Consider the following 27,094-nt stretch of genomic DNA (forward strand, 5'->3'; position numbering starts at 1 on the left):
GGGATAAATCATATTTTTATTAAAATTAAACCATTATTTCTCAAAAAGTGCTTTGACTGTAAAAATATTTTTGATTTTTAAAGAAGATAACTATTATTTTCTCTTTGTTTTCAGAATGGAAATTCTTCCAAAACCTTGGAGGAAATCTTTTTTAGCTGCAAGCAGTTATATTAGGGATCACCTGAATGCAATGAACCCCACAATGCTGGCTGTGCTAGATTTGTGGCACGGTACTTTTAAGTGAGTATTTCTGGCCTTACTGACGGGGTTGGTTGTTTTTTTTTCTTTAATTTTTAAGAGAGATGATAGTTATTAGTCTTATTTCTTTTACTATTTTAATGACAAATTTAAGAAAATAATTACAAGTTTAACCTAAGTATTTAAACATGATTTTAAATAACATAGATGTAAATAGCATTCAGCCCAGTGCATTCTGGCAGTTCCATCTGTGAACACGTATCTCACACACACACACACACACACATACACTGGTGGTGTTTTGAAATGTACTACTGCATGTCAGAGATGGTATTTGTAACGCAGTCAGCACATACATAGCACACAGGTATTTTTGCTTGAAAAATAGAATATGTAGGAGGACACCTGTATGTACAGTGTATATATCAGTGTAGAAATTATCATAAGATAAATATTACAGTAGCTGAATATAATAGGAGGATGTCTGAGAAAGTAAAACTCATCTTAAAAGATAAAATGGATTTTTCAAATTCCTGATTTGACCAAGATGAATCCAAGAAAATATTAGTAGAACACTGTAGATTCATTTACTGTACAGCATTCAGAGAGGATATGACTTAAACCACCCTTAAACATGGTGAAAAGATGCTTAACTTAACTCATAATAAGAGAAGTGCAAGGAGATTGAAATAAAACTATACTGAGCTATCATTCTCTTTCCTATTAGATTGACAAAAATTCCAAAATACTGACGTCATGCTTTGTTAGTGAAGCTTGGAGAAACAGGCACTCTTTTGAGGGGAATCTAGTCATATCCATTAAAATTACAAATTCATTAATGCTTGAATCCATAGAGATATGCCTGTGGGTTCTCTATTGTGCCATTTGTTAAGAGTATAAGCCTGGAAACAATCAAGTATGTATTGGTGGTGGATTGGTTCAGTAAGTGATACACAGCCACACGTTGGAATATTACACAGCTATAAAATGCAAACGTGGAAAAAATCAGTGTGCTAATATGGAAAGGGCTCCAGGATGTGTTACTAAGTGAAGGAAGCGAGTGCAGAGCATGGCCTGGAGTGTGCTCCTTGGAATGTAACAAAGGAGGAGGACTGGCAAGAGCAAAACTTGTTTCTGAATTCATGGAGCAAGCAAGAAATGTAGGCTCTTGGAGTGAGATTTGAGGGGCTTCTAGGGCCCAGTGAGAAGTGAGATTAGCTTTGAGAACCAGAGATGGAAGTCAGAGACTGACTTGCTGTCAAGTCCAGAGTGCTGAGCCAGTACTGTTGAAGTCCCTCATGCCTGAAATCGGTGATGCACTCAGCATTCCAGGAGGGTTTCAGCCTATGATGAGCATCAAGTGGCAGGCGTAAGGGTGGGAGGGATACGTGACTGACAGCTGAGTCTCCAGACATTCACGTCTGACTGGCTGTGGGAGGTGAGAGAAAGGAGGAGTTCGGAGAAAAAGCTGAGGTCCACAGTCTGGTTGAGTAATCTTTTCCCTGATTCTTTCTATAAGCTTAAACCAGTGGGTAAAACTGTTGTTCTACTGCTAGATTATTGCAGGAATCGTCCTGAGAAAGTACTAACAGTGTCTGATAGTATACTTCCTGTCTTAACAGTTCAGCCTGTTGACCAAACAGGGAATGTTATCAGCAGAGATTTCATGGGAAAGTTGTAAAACTTCTGTGAAGGCCTATCAGTCTCAAAACATGAGAGATGGGTGACCTGTGCTTAGAATTCGGTCTCTAAATCAAACAGTGAGGAGCTGCAGGGAAAACTGGTCTGGTTTCTCAGTGGCAAAGTAAATTCTGGGGCTCCTGCCCTCGCAACTGCCCTCATTCAGTGCTGCTTCACAAGGCATACACCAGTACCCTGATTTACAGCTACAGCTTTAAAACTTAAAGTCATGTTGGAAATGTTGACCAAGAAGCATAAAGAGAGCGGATTATGTTTAGTATGTGCTGTTATGCTATATTTTAAAAGTATTTTATTTCAAACATTCCTTTGCACTGCTCAGTTGTCCAGATTAATGCATTACCAAGGATTCTCCAGCAATGGTGTTACCTACTTTGTGCCTAAGGTCTCACCGATGTCATGTATTGAACACAATGACACCTAAGAGGTGGATTTTCTCTTGTAGAAGGAATTTAATAGAATTGAAATGTGTTTTGTTTACTAACCAGTATTTTACATTGGTCTTCAAGTAAAAAAGAAATAAGATGTTTCTAATAGTGTTTACTATCATTCAGATAACATAGAAATCATTTAATCACATGGAAATTAAACAGCAGTTCCTCCAATAGGGAAGGACTCTGCAGCTACATTGAGGTGAATAATACAATGATACTAATAGGTAATATTGTTCTTTCATTTTAGTTAATCTGCCAGGGAAAATTCTTAATTGAGTAAAGCACATATATAACAAAGATCACATTGTTGTAGTCAGAATAGAGATTGAATTGAAAACGGTTGGGTGGAGGGAGCACTGTGTTTTCTGAAAAAAAAAAAAAATCAAAACCAGACAGGTTCAAAAGATTTTGATACATTGGGTCTTAATTAGGTGTAAGAACTGTCCCACCTCATGGCTGCCCAAGATTTAGGGCTGTTCTCTTTTCAGAAAGGGTGCAATTTTTGTTTTAGGGCAGTGGGCCATGTAAGCTTTGAGCCCTACGTCTTTTCTTGTTTTAATTGTTCAAGTTTTAAAGCAAAAATTATTCTAAACTCTCCACAATTTCTCAGTTGCTACAACCTTCTTTTACTGCACAGCATAGTTTCATAGTATCATATTGTGTTCCTGTTAAATTTAATTATATTAGTTATTTTAAAATTAAAATATCTTAAGTTCATGAATATTTTATCACAACACAAATTTTAGTGATAAAATCTAGGAGTATCATTTTTTTAAGAAGGGATCAATTAGCAAAATATTAAATACAAAAATCCTTCACACTTAAATCACTGTTCATTTTTATCTCTTGCAGAAAATTACGTTTAATTGATATAGAAGAATTTCACAATCGCCAGGAGGCATTAGAGCTGTCGAGTTTTCAGAGCATTGCCATGAGACACATGGAATCTGCCAAAGAGACTCTGCTTAAAATGTAAAGTTTTGAAATTTCGTGCAGAAAAACAAATTTAAAAATGTGGTTGGTGAGCTGCTGTAGTTGAACTGCTTTTAGAAAATCCCATTTTAATGGGTTTGTAATCACTTCTGTTTGCAGGTTAAATATGATGACTTTAACTGCCTTGCTCTGTGATGTCTATCCAGATGTTCTACACAGCATAGATGTAGAAAAACTAAAATGATTATAACTGATGGTTACTTTTTTCTCAGTGTCTGCTTTCTACCTCTGCTCTGAGTATAGGGCTGGATAACATGGGGGAATGATCATCAACTAATCATTCACCAGACATTTATTTGATACCTACTATTAATACATGCAGGGTGCTGTGCCTCTTTCATTTTGTTTTTGGATGGAGGATGCAGAAGAGTTTAAAGAATGATTAGGTGGGAAAATATATTCTTTAAAGGAGTTTACAATCTTACTGGAAGGTTAGACTTATCAAATGATAATTAAATCGCATCTTGGATTGGCCCTTCCAAGTGGGATAGCCACATATGATAATTATTGATGCTGGCACCAGATTGTATGTTCTGAACAATACAGGAAAATTGTCTCTATCAGGGGTCATTAAGTTGTTATAAATGGGATGTTAAAATTAGATCAAATTTAAGGCAACAGAGGATATGAAACTCTAGCATGGCTTCATGATTTCCAAGAGTTCCTTAGAAATGAATCTTGACAGTGTAAGACTGAACCTTTCCCTTGTATTTTTTCTTCTCTAATATGTTAGGATCAAATTTGTTGTCTGACCATACTTGACTGGACTTGAGAAGTTTGTTTAATGTTAGTACTTAGTTCACATGAACAAACAGAGGTGCAGAATGAAACTTCAGAATTAATTGCAGAGAAGAAGATGACCTCATAAGGACAGGATAAGAATAAGTTATCTTGATCTCCAACTTCAGGGTTCAACACAGAATGCAGTACCACTGCAAATTTTAATAGATTGGTTGTCAAAGTACACTATAGAGTATAAACCTTTAATGAATAACTTTTCTGGGAGATGTAGATTGATTAGCTGTATCTCTTGATGCCTCCTGATTGATTCTGAGGTAAGAACCCTCTGACCATACTTAGTGAGCCAGAATATGCAGATCGTGACTAAGAGGCAGAGCATCAGCTCACCGCAGTGGAGAAACAATTAGCAAATGATTAATTGTGACACTTACTCTAAACCTCAACGTCTTCTCTTAGTCTTCCTCTTCTACTTCTACTCAGCAGTTGTTGTGGTTTATCACCACCATCTTCTGTGAGTCCCTGTGCTGTCTCCTTTTGTCTGTTTTTTGTTTTTTTCCTTTATGGATTTCTTTTTCTGGCTCTCCTTATTCTTACTATCTTTTCTAAGAGTAGGGGCTCTCCAGGTGTTTGCTTTTGTTTTTCTTCTTTGTATTCTCGAGTTTCATGCTTTCATCTGTCTTAACTGTCTCAAGATCTTATGTTTTCTGAGCTCTATGCCCGTCTTATAAATTTCACACTGTGTCTCCCCAGTTAAATGACAAATCAGCACCTGGATCTCAGCATTTCCATAATAGTGCTTGTTTTTTTCTTCCCAGCCTGCTGTTGTTCCTCTTCTGGACCATTCTCAGGCCAAATTGAAACTTTGTGACTTTTTCTGTCTCTTTTGCTCATCATCTACTCCTCACCATCCCCAGTCTGCCCCCACAATGTATTGCTAAGTATTCTTTTTTTGTTGAGGTATATATTTCACTTATCATAAAACTCACTGCTTTTCATGTGTACAATTCAGTGGCTTATAATATATTCACAAGATTGTGCAGTAATCACCACTAATTTCATCACCATTAATACCATCAACCCAAAAGAAACTGTGTATTGGATAGCAGTCACTCCATTCCCCCATAACAAGCCCCTGGCAGCCAAAATACACTTTGTGCCCCTGTGGATTTCCCTATTCTGGGCATTTCATCTAAATGGAATGACACAATGGATCGCTATTTATGTCTGACTTCTTACACTAGGCATAATGTTTTCAAGATTCATCCATGTTATAGCATGTATCAATACTTTATTCCTTCTCATGGTCAAATAATATTCCATTATAGGATATCCCACATTTTGACTATCCATTCATCAGTTTGAGTTGTTTCTACGTTTTGGCTACTGTGAATAATGCTACTGTGAGCACTTGTTTTGTATAAATATATGTTTTCAGTTCTCTTGGGTGTATACCTAGGAGTGAAATTGCTGGATTTTATGATAACTCTATATTTAAATTTTTGAGGAACTGCCATGATGTTTTCCAAAGGGTCTGTATGATTTTACATTCCTACCAGCAATGTATGAAGGTTTCAGTTTCTCTATATCCTTGCCAACATAAGTTATTGTCTATCTTTTTTATTATAGCCGTCCTAGTGGATGTGAAGTGCTCTCATTTGTGGTTTTGAAACTTGTATTTCCCTAATGACTAATGATGTTGAGCATCTTTTCACATGTTTATTGTCCATTAACTTATATTTTTGGATAAATATTCAAATAAATATTGTTATGTCTTTATTTTTGAGTTGTAAGAGTTCTTTATGTAGTTGTCCCTTGGGATCCATTGGTTATTGGTCCAGGACCCTGCAGATACCAAAATCCATGGATGCTCAAGTCCTTTATATAATGTGGCATAGCATTTGCATGTAACCTACACATATCTTCCACATGATCTCTAGATTACTTATAATACTTAATTCAATGTAAATGCTAATGCTATGTAAATAGTTGCTGACACAGAAATTCCAGTTTTGCTTTTTGAAACTTTCTGGAATTTTTTTTCCTGAATATTTTCAATCTGCAGTTAATTAAATCCACAGTTGTGGGACCGATAGATACAGAAGGCTAGCTATGTTCTGAGTACTTTATGAGACCATTATCAATTATGGTTTGCAAACATTTCTCCCATTATGAGCTTTGTCTATTCACTTTCTTGATAGTGTCATTTGAAGGACAGATATTTTTAATTTTGGTGAAGTCCAATTTAACTATTTTTGTATATTGATTTTATATCTCACAACCTTACTAACCTTGTTTATTAACTCAAATAATGTGTGTTCTTTATAGCTTTTTCTATATAAGAGCAGGTCATCTGCAAATATAGTTCTACTTCTTCATTTCTTACCTGTATATGTTTTTTTTCTTTTCTTTGCCTAATTTCTCTAATTAGAACCCCAATACAATGCTGAATGGAAGTGGCAAGAGTGGACATCCTTGTTTTGTTCCTGATGACAGAGGAAAGGCTTTCAGTCTTCGTCTGACATTAAGTTAGCTGTGTAGATGTCCTTTATCAGGTTGAGGAATTTCCCTTTCATTCTTAGTTTCTTGATTGTTTTTACTATGAAATAGTGTAGATTTGCCAAATGCTTTTTCTGCATCTATTCAGAAGGCAGTGAGTTTTTCTCCTTTATTCTATTAATATGGTATGTTACGTTGATTTACTATATTGAGCCAACCTTGCATACCACTTGGTCATGGAGCATAATCTTTTTTATATGCTTCTAAATTCAGTTTGCTAGTAGTTTTTTTTTTTTGTCTGTATTTATAAAGGATGTGGATCTGTAGTTTTCTTTTTCTTGTGATATCTTTGTCTTGTTTTAGTATTATGACAGTACTGTCCTCACAGAATGAGTTAGGAAGTATTCCTTTCTCTTACTCTTTTTGAAAGGCTTTGTCAAGTACTTGTGTTAATTCTTCTTTAAATATTCAGTAAAACTACCAGTGAAGCTATCTGTTCCTGGATCCTGGCCATTTAAATTTTTTTAGAATTTTTTTTATTATTAACTTAATCTATTTGCTTGTTACAGGTCTATTCATGTTTTCTATTTCTTCTTGAGTCAGTTTTGGTAAGTTGTGTTTTTCTAGGAATTTGCTAGGTTATCTACTTTGTTGGCATGGAATTGTTTATTATATTCTGTTATCATCTTTATTTCTGTGAGATCAATATTAATGTCTTATTTTTTCATTCATTTTAACAGTTTAAGTCTTTGCTCTTTTCTTGTTGGTCAGTCTGGCTATATGCTTATCGATTTTGCTGATCTTATCAAAGAACCAGTTCTTGTTTTTACTTATTTTACCTGTTGTTTTTCTGTTCTCTGTTTTGTTTCTTCCCACTCAAATCTTTATTTCTTCTTTTCTTCTTGTTTTGAGTTTAGTTTTCTCTTATTTTTCCAGTTTCTAGTGGAAGTTTAGGCTATTAGGTTAAGACCTTTTATGTATTTTAATGTATTTACTGCTATGAGGTTCCTTCTGACCACGGCTTTTCTGTATCCTAAGAGTTTTGATATGTGGTGTTCTCATTTTCATTCATCTCAAATTATTTTCTTATTTCCCTTGTGATTTTTTCAAGTCTTTGGCTGTTTAGGACTGTGTTAGTTTCCACATATTTTTGAATTTCCATAATGCCCTGTTACTGATTTTCTAATTTTGTATGATTTAAGTCATTTTACATTTATTGAGACTTCTTTTATAAGCACCAACTATTCTTGATCCTTTCTTGGAGCATCTTCCCTGTGTTCTCCTTTCACTTAATTCCCACTGCTACTGCCCTTGGCAGGCCCTTTTATCCTCCCATGTAGCCTACATACCACTGCCAAATGAATCTTAAAATATCCACTAGTTCATTGCTTCCCTTTTGTTGACAAAATAAGTCCACATTTCTTAGCCTGCCTTTTAAGGTCTTTTGCAACCTGGATCTAGCCTATCTTTTCCCTTCTCAGTTCAGAAAAAAACTTCCAGCTTGGGCCATGCCTGTAGAAATAGTCATGTTAAATTAAACAGAATATAACTTCTAAGACTAGTCTATAATCATACCTTATCACTGTTAAGTATCTATTCTATGGGTAAATCTGTAGACAACTTATTCTCCTTTTTAACCAAGTATTGATTTTCTAAATAATTAGGTACTCCTTGTTTGTTTCCATCTGTGAGATGGGGGTTCTAGGGAAATTAGAAAGTTATCTGGTTGCTTCCCACTTTAAACTCTATGACTCTTAGTATTGTCATCCTTGCAGACATAATTGTATCAGATTGAATCGGAGGTTAAGAGGAATAAAACAGAATAAGAAACTCTTGAATACTATTAGCAAACTTTTATGTTTTATACATATAATATGTGTATAAAAACTTTGTACAGCAAAAAGCAGCCATCAACAAAATATAAAGGCAGGCTACTGAATAGAAGAAAATATTGCAACTATATATCTAATAAGGAGTTTATGTCCAAAATATATAAAGAACTCTTACAATGCAATACTAAAAACAATTTGATTTAAAAATGAGCAGAAGATCTGAATAGACATTTTTCCAAAGAAGATACAGAGATAAATAACAGGTACATGAAAATGTGGTCAATATTACTAAATTATCAGGGGAATGCAAATCAAAACCATAATGAGATATCACCTCACACTTGTCAGAATGGCTGTTATCAAAAGAACAAGAAATAACAAGTGTTGGTGAGGATGTGGGGAAAAGGGACTCTTGTGCACTGTTGGTACAACCACTGTGGAAAACAGTATGGAGATTCCTAAAAAATTTAAAAATAGAACTACCATATGACCCAGGAATTCTACTTCTGGATATTTACTTGAAGAAAATGAAAATACTAATTTGAAAAGACACATACTTCTATGTTCATTAGAGCCTTACCTAAATGTTCATCAATGGATGAATGGATAAAGAAAATGTGTGTGTGCGTGTAAAATGAAATCTTTTTCAGCCGTAAAGAATGTAATCTTGCCATTTGTAACAGCATGGATGGAACTTGGGGGTATTAGGCTAAGTGAAATATGTCAGACAAAGACAAATACCATATGATCTCACTTATACATGGAATCTAAAATGACAAGAAAAACTGGGCTCATAGATACAGAGAGCAGTTGGTGGTTGTGGAAGGAGGGCAGTAGGGGTGAATGAAATAGGTGAAGAGAGTTAAAAAGTACAAATTTCCTGTTATATAATAAGCCATGGAGATGTAATATACAGCATTATTAACTATAATTATAATAATACTGTATTGTATATTTAAAAGTTGCTAGGAGAGTAAGTCTTCAAAATTCTTATCACAAGAAGATAAAATTTTAACTATCTAGTGACCGATGTTAACTAGACTTACTGTGATCATTTTGCAATATATACAAATAATGAATCATTACATTGTATACCTGGAGCTAATATAATGTAATGTCAATTATAGTTCAATTTTAAAAAATTATGGTTCATACTACTTACAGTACTTAATGCAGCTCATTACTGAAAAAAATCTCTCTTGTGTCTTTCAGTACCCAGCCCAAATGATCTTTCTTCTGTGAAATCTTTACTGTTACCTCATCAAAAATGATCTCTTCCTTCTGAATGCCTCTGGTGCTTTACTTTGTTACTTTTCTTCTATAATATATATTTATGCATATGCCTTTTCCCCTCCACTAGCCTATAAGCACTTTGAGGACTGAATAATATTTAGTACTGCATGTGTTTTGTACATGATAGGGAACCCTGTAGGTATTTTTGAGACAATGAGTGAATAATTTTTAAAATGTATTTTCTGTTAGTACTTTTCCTAGTGCTACAGCCCCAGACTTACTCCATCTCTTGCCTGAGCTACTAAAAATGTCTCAGTCCCCTTCCTTAATCTAGCTTTGCTCTTCTCTACTTAGCATTTGCTACTTGTCCTCTTTACCTATTGCTTTAACAGTGATGCCCTACTGCAGAAAGATCTGCAGTGTATTCATAGAGCACGAGCCTGTCCCAAGTTCGTGTGTTTAGCCCCCAAGTTCTGCAAAAGTCTTCACAGACTTTTGCCCCACTTGTTCCTATTTTCTCATCTATTGGCTCTATCATAGTTAGTGAAATGATCCCACCTTTTTTTCTTTTTATCTTACTTCTTCAGATCCTTTTCTCAGGGTCTTCCTCATTTCATTTTTATCTATTCTTCAGTGAAATTGCCATCTTCATTGTAAAATCTTCCTCAGTTACTTCTATAAAAATGTATCTCTATCCTTTGACTCCAGAGCTGTTTTTCTTCTATGACACATTGCCTTCATTATTATGAAAGAGAAGGGATGATGTCATTTTTAATACTTAGTATTTCCCAGGACACTGTCCCTAGCCATTGTAGACACTAAACATATATTTGTTAAAGGGATGAATACATATATTTAAAATTTAGATCTCGCTTGGAGCATTCAGGCAACTCCTGAATTTATATTGCCTCCTTATTTTAAAATATTTATTATCTCTTATGGAAGAAGGTACTAATATTCCTTCACTTTGTAGTGTTGGACAGTGGTTTTGTAAACTGAAAACTTCACTTGTTATCATAATGTATCTACATGTGAATTTCACTGTTTTCCTTTTATTACAAGGATGCATACACATTTGAAACTTGTTTTAAATCAGTCACTCTTTAGGATTTAACATTAAGGAGGTTAAGAATATAATACACTTGATTTTGTTGATTTGTATCTAGTTTTCAAGTCATTGTGAAACGGAATCGCATAAAATACCAAGTGGGCTGAACCAAATAAGCTCTCCCTTGGTTTAATCAGTTACTCGCATTTTAGCTTTAAACTAACGAAACCCATTACCTGGAGAACAGTTCAGAGACTGGAGAGGAGCATCTTGTAATATCCAATAAAGTTAATTGTAATGTTTATTCAGAAGGTACAGGAATCATGGTTCCAGGAATTTGATTTACCTTTTTCTCACAGCGTCATGTCGTTGAGTCATTTTCCATTGGCTATCATTAAAATTTCTTTTCCTAGGAGAAGTGAAATATGCTGGGCACTTACATTTCAGAGAGTGGATAATGCCACTTAGCAGTAATACCTCTCTATGAAGACCTTTGGATGTCCAGAAGTTACTGTTAACACTTCATGTAAAAGGAGTAATTCATTGAGAGTATTAACTTTTCAAAGTCTTTTGTTCTTTCAAGGTGGTTACCAGAAGTGCAGAATATTTACTACCAAGGTAATAAAAAAAAGCAATTGCCCACTGGTGACAGCAGTGCCAAACTGGAATCTTTCTTCAACTGTGCTGCTGCACTTACGACTTTACAGCTGCAGGAACTTGCTTTGGTTTCCATGCAAGATTTCACAGACTTAATTGCACAGCCCCCAGTAAGTATAGTTCAGTTATACCAGTATGCATTAGCTAACTTATTTTCAGCTCTTTCAGAGAGGAAAATAATAAAATAATCTATACCAGTGGGAGAGCAAAAAGTGTCCTTAGACCTATTATACTTACCTGTTTAAAAAAAATTAGTGTCAACCTGTATATGTAGGATATGTTATCATCATATTGGTGAGGTTAGTGGAAATTAGTAAAAATTCCCATAGTTGGGAATTTTGGGTCATGATGTCTGGGAAAGCTTTCTATAAGGGATTCTTTTCTTTCTGGAAGAAGGTCCTGTTGCAGTGTGAGCAGAGTCTGGGAATTTGAATGTTCTCTTGGGTTCCTTCTTGCATGATTCTAGAGCCCGGCTGCTATGCACACCCTCCTTTTTCTGGAACCTTGACCCTATAGTTGATCTGTAGGCCCAATGGATACTAGATGCCAACAAGTCTAGCTGGGAATGGCTCTTGCCCTTTTTGGTAGAGATCCTCATTGGCTTAGCTGTCTAGGGCATAAGAGGAAGGGTGAGTTTCCATGTATTGTAATTGGGACCAGTGCACTCCTTAGTCATCACAATTCATATGCATATATATATATATATGTATGTGTATATATATACACACACACACATATATACACACTTTGTAACACATATACATTTTTTGTTACAGGATTCTGTTAGAGCTTTTGAACATCCAGGCTTCGTCATGAGGCTGATTCTTGATAAAGACGCTATTATGTTTGAACCTGATTTCAACGACTACATAGACATCCTTCTAAACATTTATGATGTCATGATTAAGGCTGTCAGTTTTGTGCCAAGAGTTGAAACAAAGTTGTATTCCAAATGGGTAAGTACCAGGGGTATTCTGATCGCTTGAATTTGCATGATGATATTTACTTCAAATAATTTAAAGGTGAAGACAGGTGTGGTCTGCTTTACAGAATATCAGTGGCCTAATAACATTGGCTTCTATGGAATTCTGCTTCAAAAAACAGTATTTTCCTATTAGCTTCTTTTCTATACCAGTTTCTTAAACCAGTTTTTCATTGAACTCAACTGGAAACTTTCTGAGGTGACTGAATTAAAGCTGTAATCGGGTTCGAAGTGGTCAGTGAGTACTTGCTGTAGACTCACACCATGCTGTCGGCCTGCATTTTACTTTTCCAATTCTGTAAGACTTTTCCCCAATTGACTACCTTCCTCATACACCCTTTTCTGTAAATTTTTGTGTCTCTGTACTTCCAGATGATAGATCCTACTTCTCTTCTCTCTTGGGCCAAATATTTAGCAAAGCTCTGCTGAGCGGTGGTGTTTCAGCGGTAGTTACTGCAGTCCAGCGTATAAAGTGAGCGTGTCTGGAAGTTCCTTAACTCTCAAGGTTTTCAAGTTTTGTAAGTCCAACCAGTAGTTTTCTTCTTCCATTTTTATTTTTTAAATAGTTTATGTACATTTTGTGCATATAAAAGAGTACAGGAGGCTGGTGTCTGAAGTATTAGTGATGAAGTTGACACCTACATGTCTACAATCTAACTGAAGCAGTGACTGTTACCTTTTAGCTCTACCCCCCCAACTGCCCTTCCCTGTTCACATCCCTGTCCTACCTTCTAGCAAAAGAATCACTGTCTTGAGTTTTTCAGTTATTATTCTAAATTTTTAAAGGTAAACTTACTTCCTGTTCATATATCCATAAACAATTTCTTTTTAGCTTTTCCATGTCTTTGTATAGATAGAGTCATCTTATAAGTAAGCCGTGACTTGTTTTATTTTGTTCAACGTTATGATTGTGACATTATTTATTTTGAGGATATTATCTTCTTCATAGAGCTTCTAATTTATTTCATTTAATTTTCATTTTCTAGGAGTCCATTAAGTTCTTTTTTCAAATAGGCCTGGTCATTTTTGACAAAATACTTAGTCATGTGTTCATTACTCTTCCCTGTGTGTTGATCTGGCTTCTGATCCTGTGTTTGACTTGTGTGGTGTTTTTCCTTTATCACTATGGGCTCGTGCATGTAAGAATTTTATGCAGGGAAGTCTTTGAGGTCTTGATTTGAGTCGATTTCTCTGGATTTTGCATATTCTCTTGACACGTGCTCTGGAGGCCCCTGCAAACCCAAGACCCTTTTAAACAAAATTCTTGCCTGAGGATTTTGTGGGCAATATTGGCTGCATGAAGGTTTACTCAAATCTGTATGAGAACAGGCTTGTGGTTACAAATTCTTAAAATGACCATCCCTCTTCTCCACTGAAAAATAAGGTCAGAATGGAACATTTCCCTTTCTTGCCTCCTCATTCAAAGGTTCTGTCACCTTTAGCTTTCCAAAATTTTATGTCCTCAGAACCATCTTTTTGAGACTGTGTCACCTTTCAGTGTTCTTGGCTTTATGTGGGGGTATCAATTATGACTTCCCACCTTGCTCAGGCTGGAAGCTTTCTTTCCTGACAGCCATTTTCCGCACCTCCCAGACCCCCACCCCCACACCTGTGGCCACCTTGCTGGAGACTCAGTAAAGCAAAGCTTGGACCACCAGGGGTCAGCGGTCTCCAGGGCAGCTCCTCACTTCTGCACACAGTTACCTCTCAGTTTATGCGTTCTCTCGTGTGTGGCCCCTTAGACTTCCCTAACTATTCTGCTTCCTTAGCTGTGCATTGTAAGAGTTATGGTTGGCATTTTCCCCTGCATATTTATGTGTTTTGAAATAGGTAGTTGTTTTCAGGATATCTGTTCCTCAAATTGCTATAAATAAAAGTCTCTCAAGAAATGTGTTGTTTGCCTTTTAATTCCAGTTCATCTATTACATCCTTTTCTCTTCTATTCATATCCCGCCTTTTCTCAAGAATGACTGAATGTAGCTGTGGAACAGACAGATATAACAAGTTAATAAAAGATGCTAGATGAAACTCAAAGTGGAGAAAAGTATTGTAATCATCCAAATGAACATAACGGCCATGATTTTATGCTTATAAAATGTGGCTCTAACCTCCCTGGTTTCTAAAGTGAAGAGGAAAATGTGACGAATTTTAGACTGCTCAGATATTTTTCCCAGTATCAAATTTTGAGAGGCAGGTTGTACATGGGACATTCTACATTGGGTAATGGTTCTAAAACCCTATGTATCAGAATCATGTGGTGACATTTAAAAAATGCAAATCCACCCCCATCACCCCCACTTCTAGAGATGCAGATTTACAATGACAGTCTGTACTCAGAAACAGGTCCTGGTAAAATATCCCTAGATGATCTTGGCAATCAGTCAAGTTTGGAAACAAGTGATACTTGAGGAAGATAAAAATTTTTATACATTTCTGTTAATTATGAATTGATCCCCACAGTAAGTCTAGTAACGATCTGTCACCACACACAGTTATTACAGTGTTATTGACTATATTCCCTGTGTTGTACATTCCATCCCTGTATTTTATAACTGGAAGCTTGAACCTCTTAATCTCCTCCACCTATTGTATCTGACCCCCACCCACCTCCTCTCTGGCAAGAACCAGTTTGAATAAGAGAATTCTGTATCTATGACTCTCTGTTTTACTCTCTGTTTTGGTATATAGACATATTTTGTTGAAGTATAGTCAGTTTACAATGCTGTGTCAATTTTTGGTGTACAGTATAATGCTTCAGTCATACATATACATACATTCCTTTCATACTCTTTTTCACCATAAGTTACAATCTATTGAACATAATTCCCTGTGCTATACAGTATAAACTTGTTTACCTATTTTATATATATTAGTTAGTATCTACAAATCTCAAACTCCCGATTTATCCCTTCCTACCCCTTTCCCCGACAGTAACCATAAGTTTGTTTTCTATGTCTGTGAATCTGTTTCTGTTTTGTAAATAAGTTTGTCTTTTTTTTTTTTTTTAGATTCCACATATGAGTGATATCATACAGTATTTTTCTTTCTCTTTCTGGCTTACTTCACTTAGAATGACAATCTCCAGGTCTGTCCATGTTGCTGCAAATGGCATTATTTTATTATTTTTATGGCTGAGTAGATTTCCATTGTATAACCATAGCAGAACTTCTTTATGCAGTCATCTGTCAATGGACATTTAGGTTGTTTCCATGTCTTGGCTATTGTAAATAGTGCTGCTGTGAACATTGGGGTGCATGTATCTTTTTGAATTAAGGTGAGGGAGCTAATTGAACGTGGTCTCAATGATCTTTGACAGCAACTGCAGAAGTGGAATTTATGTAGCTGTTTCTTCTCACAATATTTGATAGAAACTGAAAGTGAAATTAAAATACACTTTCCCCATCCCCTATGTCAGGCAAACCTGCAGGGTCTAAGGTGCTGTGAGTCCCAGTACATCACCCTCTCATAATGTAATTTGATATGCTTTTGAACACTTGAGCAGTCTCATACAAAAAATTAACTCTTGGTAGGAACTGATTAGAATTCAAATCAAAAGTTTTCTTTCTAATATAGTTCTGAAGTACTGGTATCTGAGTCTGTTTAGAAAGATGGATTATCTATAGGTTTTAGAAACTTAGACATACTGTTAATAAATTTAAGAAACATTCTATGATGAATATTAATGAGTTTCACATTAGATCCAACAATTTCACATTGCATACAGTACATTATATATATTGCTTTATCCTAAAGTTCCCTTTCAGAAAAGAGACAGTAACTCATACCAGTCCTTCTCAAACTCTTCCAAAAGATTGAAGAGAATACTCCCAAACACATTCTTTGAAGCCACCATCACCCTGATACCAAAATCAGACAAAGAAACTACCAAAAAAGAAAATTACAGTCCAGTATTATAGATGAGCATAGATGCAAAATTTTCAACAAAATATTAGCAAACAGAATCCAACAACATATTAAAAAGATCATACATTATGATCAAGTTGAATTCATCAAGTTGGAAGGATGGTTCAATATGTTCAAATCAATCAGTGTGATACATCACGTCAACAAGAGAAAGGACAAAAATTACAGGATCATCTTAATAGATGCCGAAAAAGCATCTGATAAAATTCAACACCCATTTATGATAAAAAAAACTCTTACCAAAGTGGATAGAGAGGGAACATATATCAACATAATAAACACTATTTATTCAAAAAGATAAAATGACTATACTTCAATTAACAAAAAAAAGATGACACGAAATGTCTCCTGTGCTCCAGTTGTGAGATGATAGTGAAGGTGGTGAGATTCACTAATGTTCTCATGAAGCATCTAGTTCTAAAAGTGATTTCCTGAAATTCCCACTAGGGGGCATCGTGGGCAAATACACCCTGGATACCTACCCAAATTAAACATGTTCTCTAAGAATCCTTTGACATTATCTATTTGAAAGCTGTAGAATATCCATTACTGGTGATCATTTTTGTTTGTTAAAACTAAAAATTTCTTCTTCATTGAGAGTTCAGGATTTGTAGACACTAACTACTATATATAAAATAGACAACAAGGTCTTACTATATAGCACAAGGAACTATATTCAGTACTTTGTAAGAGTCAATAATGAAAAAGAATATGAAAAAGAATATATATATGTAACTATATATGTATGTATAAATGAATCACTATGCTGTACACCAGAAATTAAGACAACATTGTAAGTCTACTATAATTCAATTTTAAAAAGCAAGCAGAAAAATGAGAAAATGATGAAAAACAGAAACAGTAAAAAAATATATATATAAACAATAATTTTTCTGGGTTGGATTTGATCAAACTTATTAAAACTATGAATTAAGAGCTACATAAATAAGGTTATTTTTAAAATCTATGCAAAGCTTAAAATCTTATTGAGCTTAATTTAAGAAGCTTTCATCTATCAAAGGGCACTACAAATCTGGGCACTGGTTACAACATTTTTGATCCATTCACTTATCACAGACAGTACTACCATCTATCTCAAAGTTAAAGGAGAAACAACCATGTGCCAAGTGTTAGTATTCAGTCATTATAATGGAATTAATCTTATTTTGGAATTCAACTGTGATTTGCAACTTTGTCTACCAACAATCATGTTAAGAGAACTTCTTAGTGATATTCTCTTCTTACAAATCAGTGGTCCCTTTTTCAGATTCAGAGCAGCAGGAACTGCATGACCACTCCCATCTTTCAGTTTTCAATCAGTATTATAACCAATAGTTGATCTAACATGAGACTGTCAACACAGAAACAGACAAGGGTGATGAGGCAGAGCAGCTATAAATGTTAAATATATCACAAATAATACCTGTTTTATATAATTAGTTCCATATCCCTCACATTTTCTCTTGAAAAAAAAAAGGTCTGGTAAAAAAAATTCCTTCTTGAGGACAACAGGTAGAGAGTATATAGAGATATATATAATTAAAATATATGTGTGTGTGTGTGTGTGTAACTTAATTCAAGATAATGAATCATGTAGGCACATTTACTCGTCCTTCTTTTATGAAAAGAGAAGAAGAAAATCTATTGAGTTTTGTTAGCTTATTTAAAGTTGTCTGATCCATTCTTGCCCACCATTATTCTAATGGCGATAGCAGAATGCAGAGTTTGTAACTAGGGATTGTCATCTGCTCTAGTTCCTGTTCAGAGTCAAAGATCAGAAGTCAATGAATGAGTAAACAATCTTTCTTTGTTCTGGATACATTACTCCTCAAGGTGAAGAAGTGCTCTGATCAAAGCGTACGATGATATGACATTGAGCTGGCTGAGTTTTTAAAAATAATGCCTTTCATATACATTTTCCCAAATAAAATGTGGATTTTGTGGGTTTATATTCAAACTCTTATTTTGCGTATGTTTTCAAGTGACTGCTCTTTCTTTGTGCAGAAAAACAAAACACATAAGGTTAGCCTTAAAAACAAAACAAAACATTATATGAAACCTCGACATTTAAAATACTGCTGTGATTTGACTGAACGTCTTTCTATAGAGGTTAGAGAACCCAAAATACCTTGTTAATTTAAAAAAAAAAAAAGACAATATGGTAAGACAGGCATTTTTACAAAGCTAAGTGTTAATGGGAGGTATTTTAAATAACTCCTCATGTATTTATCCCTTTGTTTAGGAAAGTAAGTCTAAACCAACAACCTTGAAGCCAATAGTTCTGAAAGAAATTGTTGAAGCCCACAAAGAAAAGATTAAGGAAGTGGTCATGCGGGAGAGCGTGGCACCTACCGAGCACCTCAGGCTCTATGACAAGTACGAGTTTTTAATTTCCAGAAAAGCTGAGCAAGACGCCGATGCTTTCCTTGCAGAAAATCATCATTATAAGAGAATAATAGAAGAAATTCGCAAATACCAAAAACTAATGGAGGAAATACAATACACATCTAGAAAGGTAAGCGACCCGTTTGTACAGCTGTCCTTTGGACCTAATGATCATTTCCCAGTTTTACTAGGACGCATTTTTAGACCACACAGTGAAAGGATCAGACCATTATTCTCGATGGAAAACTATTGGGCCCTTCTGTGTTCCGGGCGTTGTGGTAAACCCTATGTATCTGGAGGGAGACAAAACACATGGTTCTTGTGCTCGTGTTGCTGAAAGACTCTACTTCAAGCCCGAGTTTTACTTTATTTAACTTGGTCACTCAAAAATATATCAAGAACTAATTTTTTTTTTGCTTTGATGTTTATGAATCCTTTGGGAACATATAATTATACCAAAATGTGTTTACTTCTGTTTAGTAGGAGACTGGTAATTAAAATTTTCTTTTGTCCTTTTCTATATTTTCCAAAATTACTACCAGGGACGTGCATTTTCTTTTTTGTATGGAGCAAACGTAACACACTATCTTTGTAGCAGTTCTCTAAAGTTTTCATATCCCTTATTTTCCTGAAATAGAATTGGCTTCCAAGATGCACTCTTCAAGATTTACCTGGAAGATAGTTGTGAAATACAATTATTTAGGAAACCCTGCCTGCATCATAGTAAAAAACAAACTCAATTGTATTAGATCACACACACAAAAATCAATATTATGAAAAAAAGGCAAAATTGTGGAAATCTTTTATGTCACTTCATGTTTATTAAACTTTTAATACCTAACATTGCAGACTGTCCGTTTAGGAATGTTTGAAATGCGCTGCGAGGAATTAATCAGAGCTCTAGTGAAGAGAGCAGATGTTATCTGTGGAAAACTTATAGCTAAAATGTCCAAAGATCATCAGGAAATAAACACAAGGTATTTACATGATATTGATTATATTTTTATTTTTCGAGGGGAGGATGTTAGACAGACTCAACTGTCACCCAGCTAAAGTAATGGATTAGATCAATGTCGTAAGTGATCTAAAAGAAAAGATAATGCCAAACTTATTTTTACCTGGCTTTAAGTGTAATTTTGTGATTTTTAGTAATTTTTCACCACGAATGTGCTTCCCCAATTGTCTAATTTAGGTGGTATTAGAATGTGTTTGCATTTCTTTTGTACAAGTCAGGTGGACATTATCTAACTTCAGATTTTTAAGTTTGTGTAATCAGTACACAAAGTGGGTTTTCAAGGTGGACGTACCCAGTAGTTGTCATGGGTCCTAAGGGATCCCCTTCATTTTACCGTAATTACTCTTCAAAACCATGGTAACGTGTTACCTTAACTACAAACTCATTTGCTGGCCAACCTGGAGATTTTTAGGAAAACTGATTCATGTTAAGTAAACTCACAGAACGCTGCTGTATTAAGCAGAACTCTTCTTTATTTAAAACAAGAAGTATAATTAGTCTTCTAACTCTGGTATCAGCGTTGCTCCTGGAATCTCTTTTACTGGCATCAGTTACATGGAGTAAAACCCCCAAGTAATCAGAATATTTTTGTAGTTATGCTGTTAGAGAAATAATACATCATTAAAAAGAATATTTTAAAATATTAATATTTCAGGCTATATAGAAGCCTGGAGGAAGCTTCATTTACCTGCCATATGTCAGGCACAGCACTAGGGACTTGGACTAAATATGAGCAAAACTGCTGAAGGAAATTACAATGTAAAAGGGGAAGTAGACATACAATCCAGTAAATTCCAATAGGGTGCGGTAAGTACTGTACTGAACCACAAAAGTAGAAGAGTAGAGAAGGAAATGATTTTCTTTCAGGGTGAAGGTTGGAGGAGGGGGGAAAATCAGGAAAGGCTGCAGAGAGGAAGTGATATGTGAATTCATTTTGAAGGATGAGTAGGAGTTTGCCAGGTGAAAGAATTCCAGGCAGAGAAAATTATATGTAGAGGGAAGTGTGGTGTGTATTCCAAGAACCAGGAGTGGTTTGCGTTGCTTTCACAGGGGCTGTGAGGGGGAGCGGCTGAAGCGGGAGGTATCACGTGAAAAGGGTTAGGACTTGGGTAGCTTATCTAAGAACCAGGACCATGTATTTAGCTTAAAGAACCCTTTCCTCTAAAAGTACTGGAGGAATAGTGACAATGTCTTTTATTGACTCTGCTTCATGCTGAGTAAATTATTCAGGTTAATTTCATAGCTGTTTCCCTGCCTCTTGACTGCCCTCTGAGCTCATGCTAGTCCTACTTTTTCCCCCCTTTTCTCCTAATTATGCCTCTCACCAGACTCAGCGGAGGTATAGAGGACACATCAGGATGTTACAGGAACCATTAGATATGAATGCCCTCAACTTCCTGCCCTTACATGTCTCAGTTCACCTCTCCACGAACGCCTTCGTAACTGTCTCCCACGTTCCCAGAGGGAGAGTCTGTCAACCATTCAAAGTTCTTCTCTCCTCCTATGAGTTCAACTTCATTGCCTCCCATCCCTCTGGACCTGGTGCCACCAGTCGTCTTCTCTGGATCGCATTATAAATCTCTCCTTCGCTGTTGATTCTGCCTCTGAAATTGATACACATGTTCCAAACCCGCTTCCATCACTCAACCCTCCACTTCGACATCATCACCATCTAGTCCCCCCTCCTTCACCTCTCAGCTAGTCTTCTTGAAGATGTTTCTCCACGTGTCATCTGAACTTCCTGAGCTCTCACTACCTTTTTTTTTAAATCTCATAGCAAGTTTGTTGTTTCTATTGCCCACAACCCAAATCAATAGGAAATATTTGCATATTACCAGAAGTTTCTGAGCACACAGGCCCGCTTTGACTGTGTCCTCCAAGTAGACTACCTTTCTGTTCCTTCCCAACTAAACCTCTGGTACAGCCCTTAAAACTCTAGGTTGGAAACCATTTGTTTATGGTCCTGTCTTCCACACTGGGTGGTGAACTGCTGGAGGACCATTGTTGCATCTTACCCATTTCTGTATCTCTGTCACTTAATATTGTAGTTGGGAATGTAACAGATGCTCGTGAAACGTGTATTGAATGAATAAAACGCAATTTTGCTTTTAATTAATTAGATGTCATAGAGGTAAGATAATTTTTATTTTTCATGGAATGGAACATATAAATAGTATACAAGAATATTTTTAGAAATAGAATTTAATTATTTAAGATTGATTTTTATCTGGTGTTTCAGATTATGTGAGGAATTTGAGAAGATAGCTGAAAAAGCTCTTAGCACTCCTCCAAATACAGCAGAACTAATGGAAATGAAGGTATTGTTTAGAAACTCTTTATAGTCATGTGTATATAAGTAAATGGTTTTTCTCTTTTCCTTTTAGCTTTTAGAATTATTGACATGATAATACAATAACAAATCACTCCAAAAGTTAAAACAGAGGCTTAGCAGTAATAAGATACATATACATACTTAGCTCATGAGTCTGAAGTTTGGTGATTTAAGCTGGACATTCCTAGATGGTTCTTCTGGTCTCTGTTGGGTGACTCACTCAGTTGGGTCGACCAGTTCTCAGCTGGGTTGACTAGTGTAATTATCTTCAGCAGCTTCAGTCTGCTCCCTTGTTCAAACTCCAGCAGGCTCACCTGGGCATGTTTTCACAGCCTGTATAGAGGTACAGAAAACAAGCCCAATTGCACCGATGCTTTTCAAGTTTCTGCTTGTGTCATGGTAGCTAATAGCCTATTGACCAGAGCAAGTCACATGGCCACAGAGTCCATGAGAGGACACTACAGGATAGACACTGGGAGAGGTGAAATGGTTTTATTAATGTAATGGTCTACAAGGATATTGCTGAGCGCACTACTAATCATTGTTACCATGCTAGCAGGTGTAAACTGGGACTGTCTTGGGCAACTTGAGATATGTGGTCCTCTTTCACTTTTTTTAATTAGCAAATATTTAATCCTTAAGTAATATTTTACTTTGTTTTCTATAGGCTGTCTTTCGTTGCATATTAATTTTCTGCGGTAGGTTGCTGAAATATGTTTTGAGCACAGGACTTAGAGTACTGAGGATACTCAGTAAGTCTCACATCATTTTTCTTGTTACTTCTGTGTTCAAAGTCTACCTGATGGTGAATAAAACAATATGGGACACCTGGTTAATCATCATTTTATTTTATTCCTTTTCCATTCTTATAACATTAAGCTTTGGCAGTATCTTTTTTCTCTTTTCTAGCATTCCCAAGATCCAAAGTAGAACCCTTGTCTAGAATTTCTAGATTTTAGAATATTTCAGCAAACCCAGCAAAACATGTGAAGTCATTCAAAACTTTGTTTGGGTAGGAAATTACAAAAGGAGTTCAAATGTTCGTGTACATGAAATTATCCACTTAAAGAAAAATTTGCTAAAATCATTAGAACCGACTTTCACACGTCAGCCTCTAAAAGAGTTCTATTTCTGTTACGGTATTTGTCCTTCAGTCAGGGTTCTTAGCACATGAATTTATGTGTATGTGTATCAAATACAAACATATTTATGTATATCCTTTTTAGGCTCTTTGAATATTTTATATTAGTTGTTGTAGGGCATCAAGTGATTTTCATTAAGGATGATTATAAAGGCCTCTGGAGAGTCCCATAACTATAAATGTCTTTGGGAAAAAAATGCAATCGAGTCTGAAGAGTGTCATTTATTCACCCTGTAGCCACAGCCATCACTGGAAATGTTCAGGAATTCGGAGTTTTTTGGTGTGAATTTCAGTTGTTCATAGCAACCTTTAACAGAATTAGCAAATAGGATTCCTCACTGGTATTTAAAGTATTTCTGTATCTTGAAAAAGTTTATTCCTGTCAGGGCATAAACATCTTCTGAGTTTATTCACTGTAGAAGTCAGTCATTTATTATCAAGAAGGGAAATAAGAATCCAGTTGTTTGACTGTAGAAAGTTGATTATCCAAATTACAAAAATGTATTTTCAATTAGACCTTTGGATTTGCAGCATAAAAACATTTAGTCTAGTTAGAATGACCTATCAATGAAAGATTTCAAGGCAATGTCTTTTTTTTTTTAAACTACAAAAGTGAAAACTTAAGCAACATGAAATTGTACAAAGTAAAAGTTCCTCTTCTTCCATAATTCCTTTCTTCTTGCTGGGGGAGGGGAGAAGGAAATGGTTCTTTCAAAACACACATGCGAGCATGCGAGCGTGCGCGCATGCACGCGTGCACACACGCACACACACACACAGCGCTGGAGAGAGTAATGAAAAGAGAGAGCCAGAGACAGATGGGGATTAGAGATTTAAAAGAGCTTTAAAAGCATTTTTAAAAAAGAAGCACTTACTTCGTAGACAGGGAGGTGGGTGTTACATAGGAAAGGTAAACATAGGGAGTTATAAGTAACAGTTTCCTCAGTTTTCAGGAGGATAGCAGGTTTCCCTCAGCATTTATATCATTAAGAGGTTTAAATAAATAAATATGTTTCAGAAGAGCCTTGAGAGAGCTACATGTATGTAGGGACACATGGACACCTGCACATGCACACACGTGTGCCCACACGCACCACTCACACACACACAGAGATTTGAAAAAACAGAATCATTACTCTGCAAATTACTTTATTCACTTCACAATATACCCTCTCTGTGCTTCTACTGGGTAAACAGGGCTCAAGATCGATAGCCAATTACTCCTGTATGATTTATTAAATGTCCTGCCATTTTCCTCCTGATTTGAAATACCTCTTTTCAACACTAAATTTCCATGTGTACTTGCATCTATTTCTGAACTCTCTGTTCTGTTCTATCCTCTATTCCTGAGCCAGAACAAGAACTGTTTAAATTACTTCATCTGTATAGTATATTTTGATACTTGGCAGGGCTTGCTTCTTAGCATTTTCCTTTTTTTCACAATTATCTTTAATACTTGTGAGTATTTACCATTTCAGAGACTTTCAAGGGTTATAGCAGATTTAATTTTTTTAAATGCCATTAAAAATAAATTAAGAAATAAAATGCCATTGCAATTTTGATTGAAATTGCACTGACTTTGTCATTTGATTGGATGAGCGTTTACATCTTTATGATGTTATGTCTTACCATATGTTTCTGTATTTATTCAGTACTTTTAAAATGCCCTTTCATTCTATAGTCTTCCTCATACAGATTTAGCATATTTCTTGTTAAATTTGTCTAGAGTCATATTTTAGTTCTTGTTACTAAGGAAAGTGTTGCAACATTGGTATCTGTTGCAAATTCACAAGTTTACGTTTGTTATGGTGGTTATTTGATTAATTGCTTCCCCCCCCACACACACACACACTAAACTAGAAACTCTGAGGGCAAAGCCCAGGTCTATTTCTGTCACCCTGAATGGCCTGCGCCTGGCACAGTGTCAGGCAGATGCCCCCAAAACTGTTCTGAAAGAATAAATAAGCATCTGCTGCTTATCTTCCAGAAAACCATAGCATTCTTTGGTTTTCCAGTGCTTTTTACATGTTGTTTAGTATTTCTGTTTTTTTTCCCTCTGCTCTTTTAGTAAAGGTGTCTGGGATGGATGAGAAGTCGCCTGTGCTACTGAACCAAAAGTCTGTACTTCTAACAAGTCTGTACACATTTACGCGGTGTATTCCCATAGGCTGTTTTCTGACATGAGCTGTTCATTAAGATGCCGTCTGTAATTTCCGTTTTCCCTCAGGCTCATATTCAGAAAGTAGAGACAGTTGATCTGATTGAACTGGGGCAGAGACTGGTGGATTCTAAAAACTGCCTTGCCTTCCTCATTGAGTGCACCAACTTGTCCCCGGCAGACATCAGGCTGAATAACAGTGTTTTCCAGTGGTATGGAAGACTGGATGAAATTTTTGATGAACACAGGAAAATCATTAAAGAGAAAACAGAACAATATCAAGAAGGTCTTAAGGTTGGCATCATGGAGATTTTAAATTATCTTCATTTTCTGGAGATATTTAAGTATTTAACTTCTTACAAAGCACTGTCAGCTCCTGTATTCACAGATCATTTATTTTTAGCTTTCTCCTCCCATCAATCTAATTAGAAGATGGTACACTTAGAGGATTGATGGGGCATCGTTTCTTGATTTTTCAAGGGAGAAGACATCTGAGTATACTGCCCACAAATGACCATTAATAGAGTATTTATACAGGTTTACAGTTCTCTACAAGTTATTTTATTTTTATTGTTGAAGGTCAAAACTCCCTTGGTGAAGTGTGCCTTCACACCTCATAATCACTTATAGTCACCTAAATACTCTGCCCAGACCATCACCCTCATAGTCAGTAACTCAGACCTTTTCTGGGTGTGTGCTTACAGGTAAGGTGGTTTGTGATTTCCCCATTTACCTGTCCTGCCTCATCTCCTCCCACTCCGCTGCTCCTCGCTCTTGACTTTTCAGTAACCCTGAGCCATCTAGTCTCCGCCCTCCTCCATCTCTCACATCTGCTAAGTTCCCTCCATTGTTTCTGGAGCACACCGCCAACCACACACCTACCTGGCTGGCTGTCTAGCAGTCAGTGGACCTTCTGAAAAGCCCTTTCAGACCTCAGTGTGGCTTCTCTCTGCTCCTGTGGCTCTTTTAACACCAATTCTCTACTGGGCGGATTATCTAATTATTAGGCTGTTATTTTCAGGTCTGTCTCTCCATTAGTTGGTCAAGTCCTTGACAGCAGGGCTGTTTCATTTTTACCTTTTCTCCATTTCCATCCTGCTGGCTGGCACAGTGCCTGAGACACGGGAATACCACGAGCACTTCATAGCTGTTATCTGAATAAGTGGTACAGGGTTTTCAGTCTCATTTTATGGATGAAGTGACTAGGTTCCCAGGTGAAGGTGAAGAGGCTCGTTTAAGTTCAGCCACTAGAGCTGTTCTTTGATAGCAAGCCTCACATCTTCTACAATGACAGCAAATATAATTAATTGGCAGAATATGTTGTTTGGAGAACAAATTATAGACTTTTAAAAAGCCTTCATTTTAAACAGAAATCTATATTTCTGTTTTACATTTAGGCCATTTCGGAATTTTTAAAAATTTATAGAAGACATTGTGACTATTTGATGCTTATGCTACAATATAATACTCTTAGAAAATTGCTAGGTGGCCCCAAATTACCTATACTTTGTTGTAATGTACACCATTCTACAAACTACACATAATTTTAATGAATTTTTCCTCTCATTTTCCTTCCCCAGTGGGCCAGAGCAATAAATTGGCCAGGAAACTAAAGAGGACAGAAATCAACCTAGATAATCTATAATATATAAAATCTATTTTTAAATAACCTAGATTTAACTTTTTAATATTTTATTGAGCTGTTTTTTAAAGAGCCATTTAATTTAGAATGCCTGACCAATGACAATTTTTTAAGAAGTCTTTCTTTAAAAAAAAACAAAACAAAAAAATCCAAAAGGACAAACACACCTGTTTTATACTGCAGGG

At 35.9% G+C, this 27,094-nt stretch overlaps 1 protein-coding gene across 3 annotated transcripts in view; it reads left to right on the forward strand.

Annotated features, from left to right (window-relative positions):
• Nucleotides 1–27,094, forward strand: part of DNAH7 (dynein axonemal heavy chain 7) — a 209,878-nt gene that overhangs the window by 33,776 nt on the left and 149,008 nt on the right. For all 3 annotated transcript variants that reach the window (XM_072961566.1, XM_072961567.1, XM_072961568.1), the window contains exons 9-16: nucleotides 115–240; nucleotides 3,183–3,302; nucleotides 11,257–11,440; nucleotides 12,107–12,286; nucleotides 18,479–18,751; nucleotides 19,471–19,598; nucleotides 21,876–21,954; nucleotides 25,337–25,561. In XM_072961566.1, coding sequence (XP_072817667.1) covers nucleotides 115–240; nucleotides 3,183–3,302; nucleotides 11,257–11,440; nucleotides 12,107–12,286; nucleotides 18,479–18,751; nucleotides 19,471–19,598; nucleotides 21,876–21,954; nucleotides 25,337–25,561 — 1,315 coding nt within the window. The remainder of the gene's footprint in view (nucleotides 1–114; nucleotides 241–3,182; nucleotides 3,303–11,256; nucleotides 11,441–12,106; nucleotides 12,287–18,478; nucleotides 18,752–19,470; nucleotides 19,599–21,875; nucleotides 21,955–25,336; nucleotides 25,562–27,094) is intronic.

This window comes from Vicugna pacos, chromosome 5 (genome assembly GCF_048564905.1).
Source record: "Vicugna pacos chromosome 5, VicPac4, whole genome shotgun sequence".
Classification (NCBI taxonomy): domain Eukaryota; kingdom Metazoa; phylum Chordata; class Mammalia; order Artiodactyla; family Camelidae; genus Vicugna; species Vicugna pacos.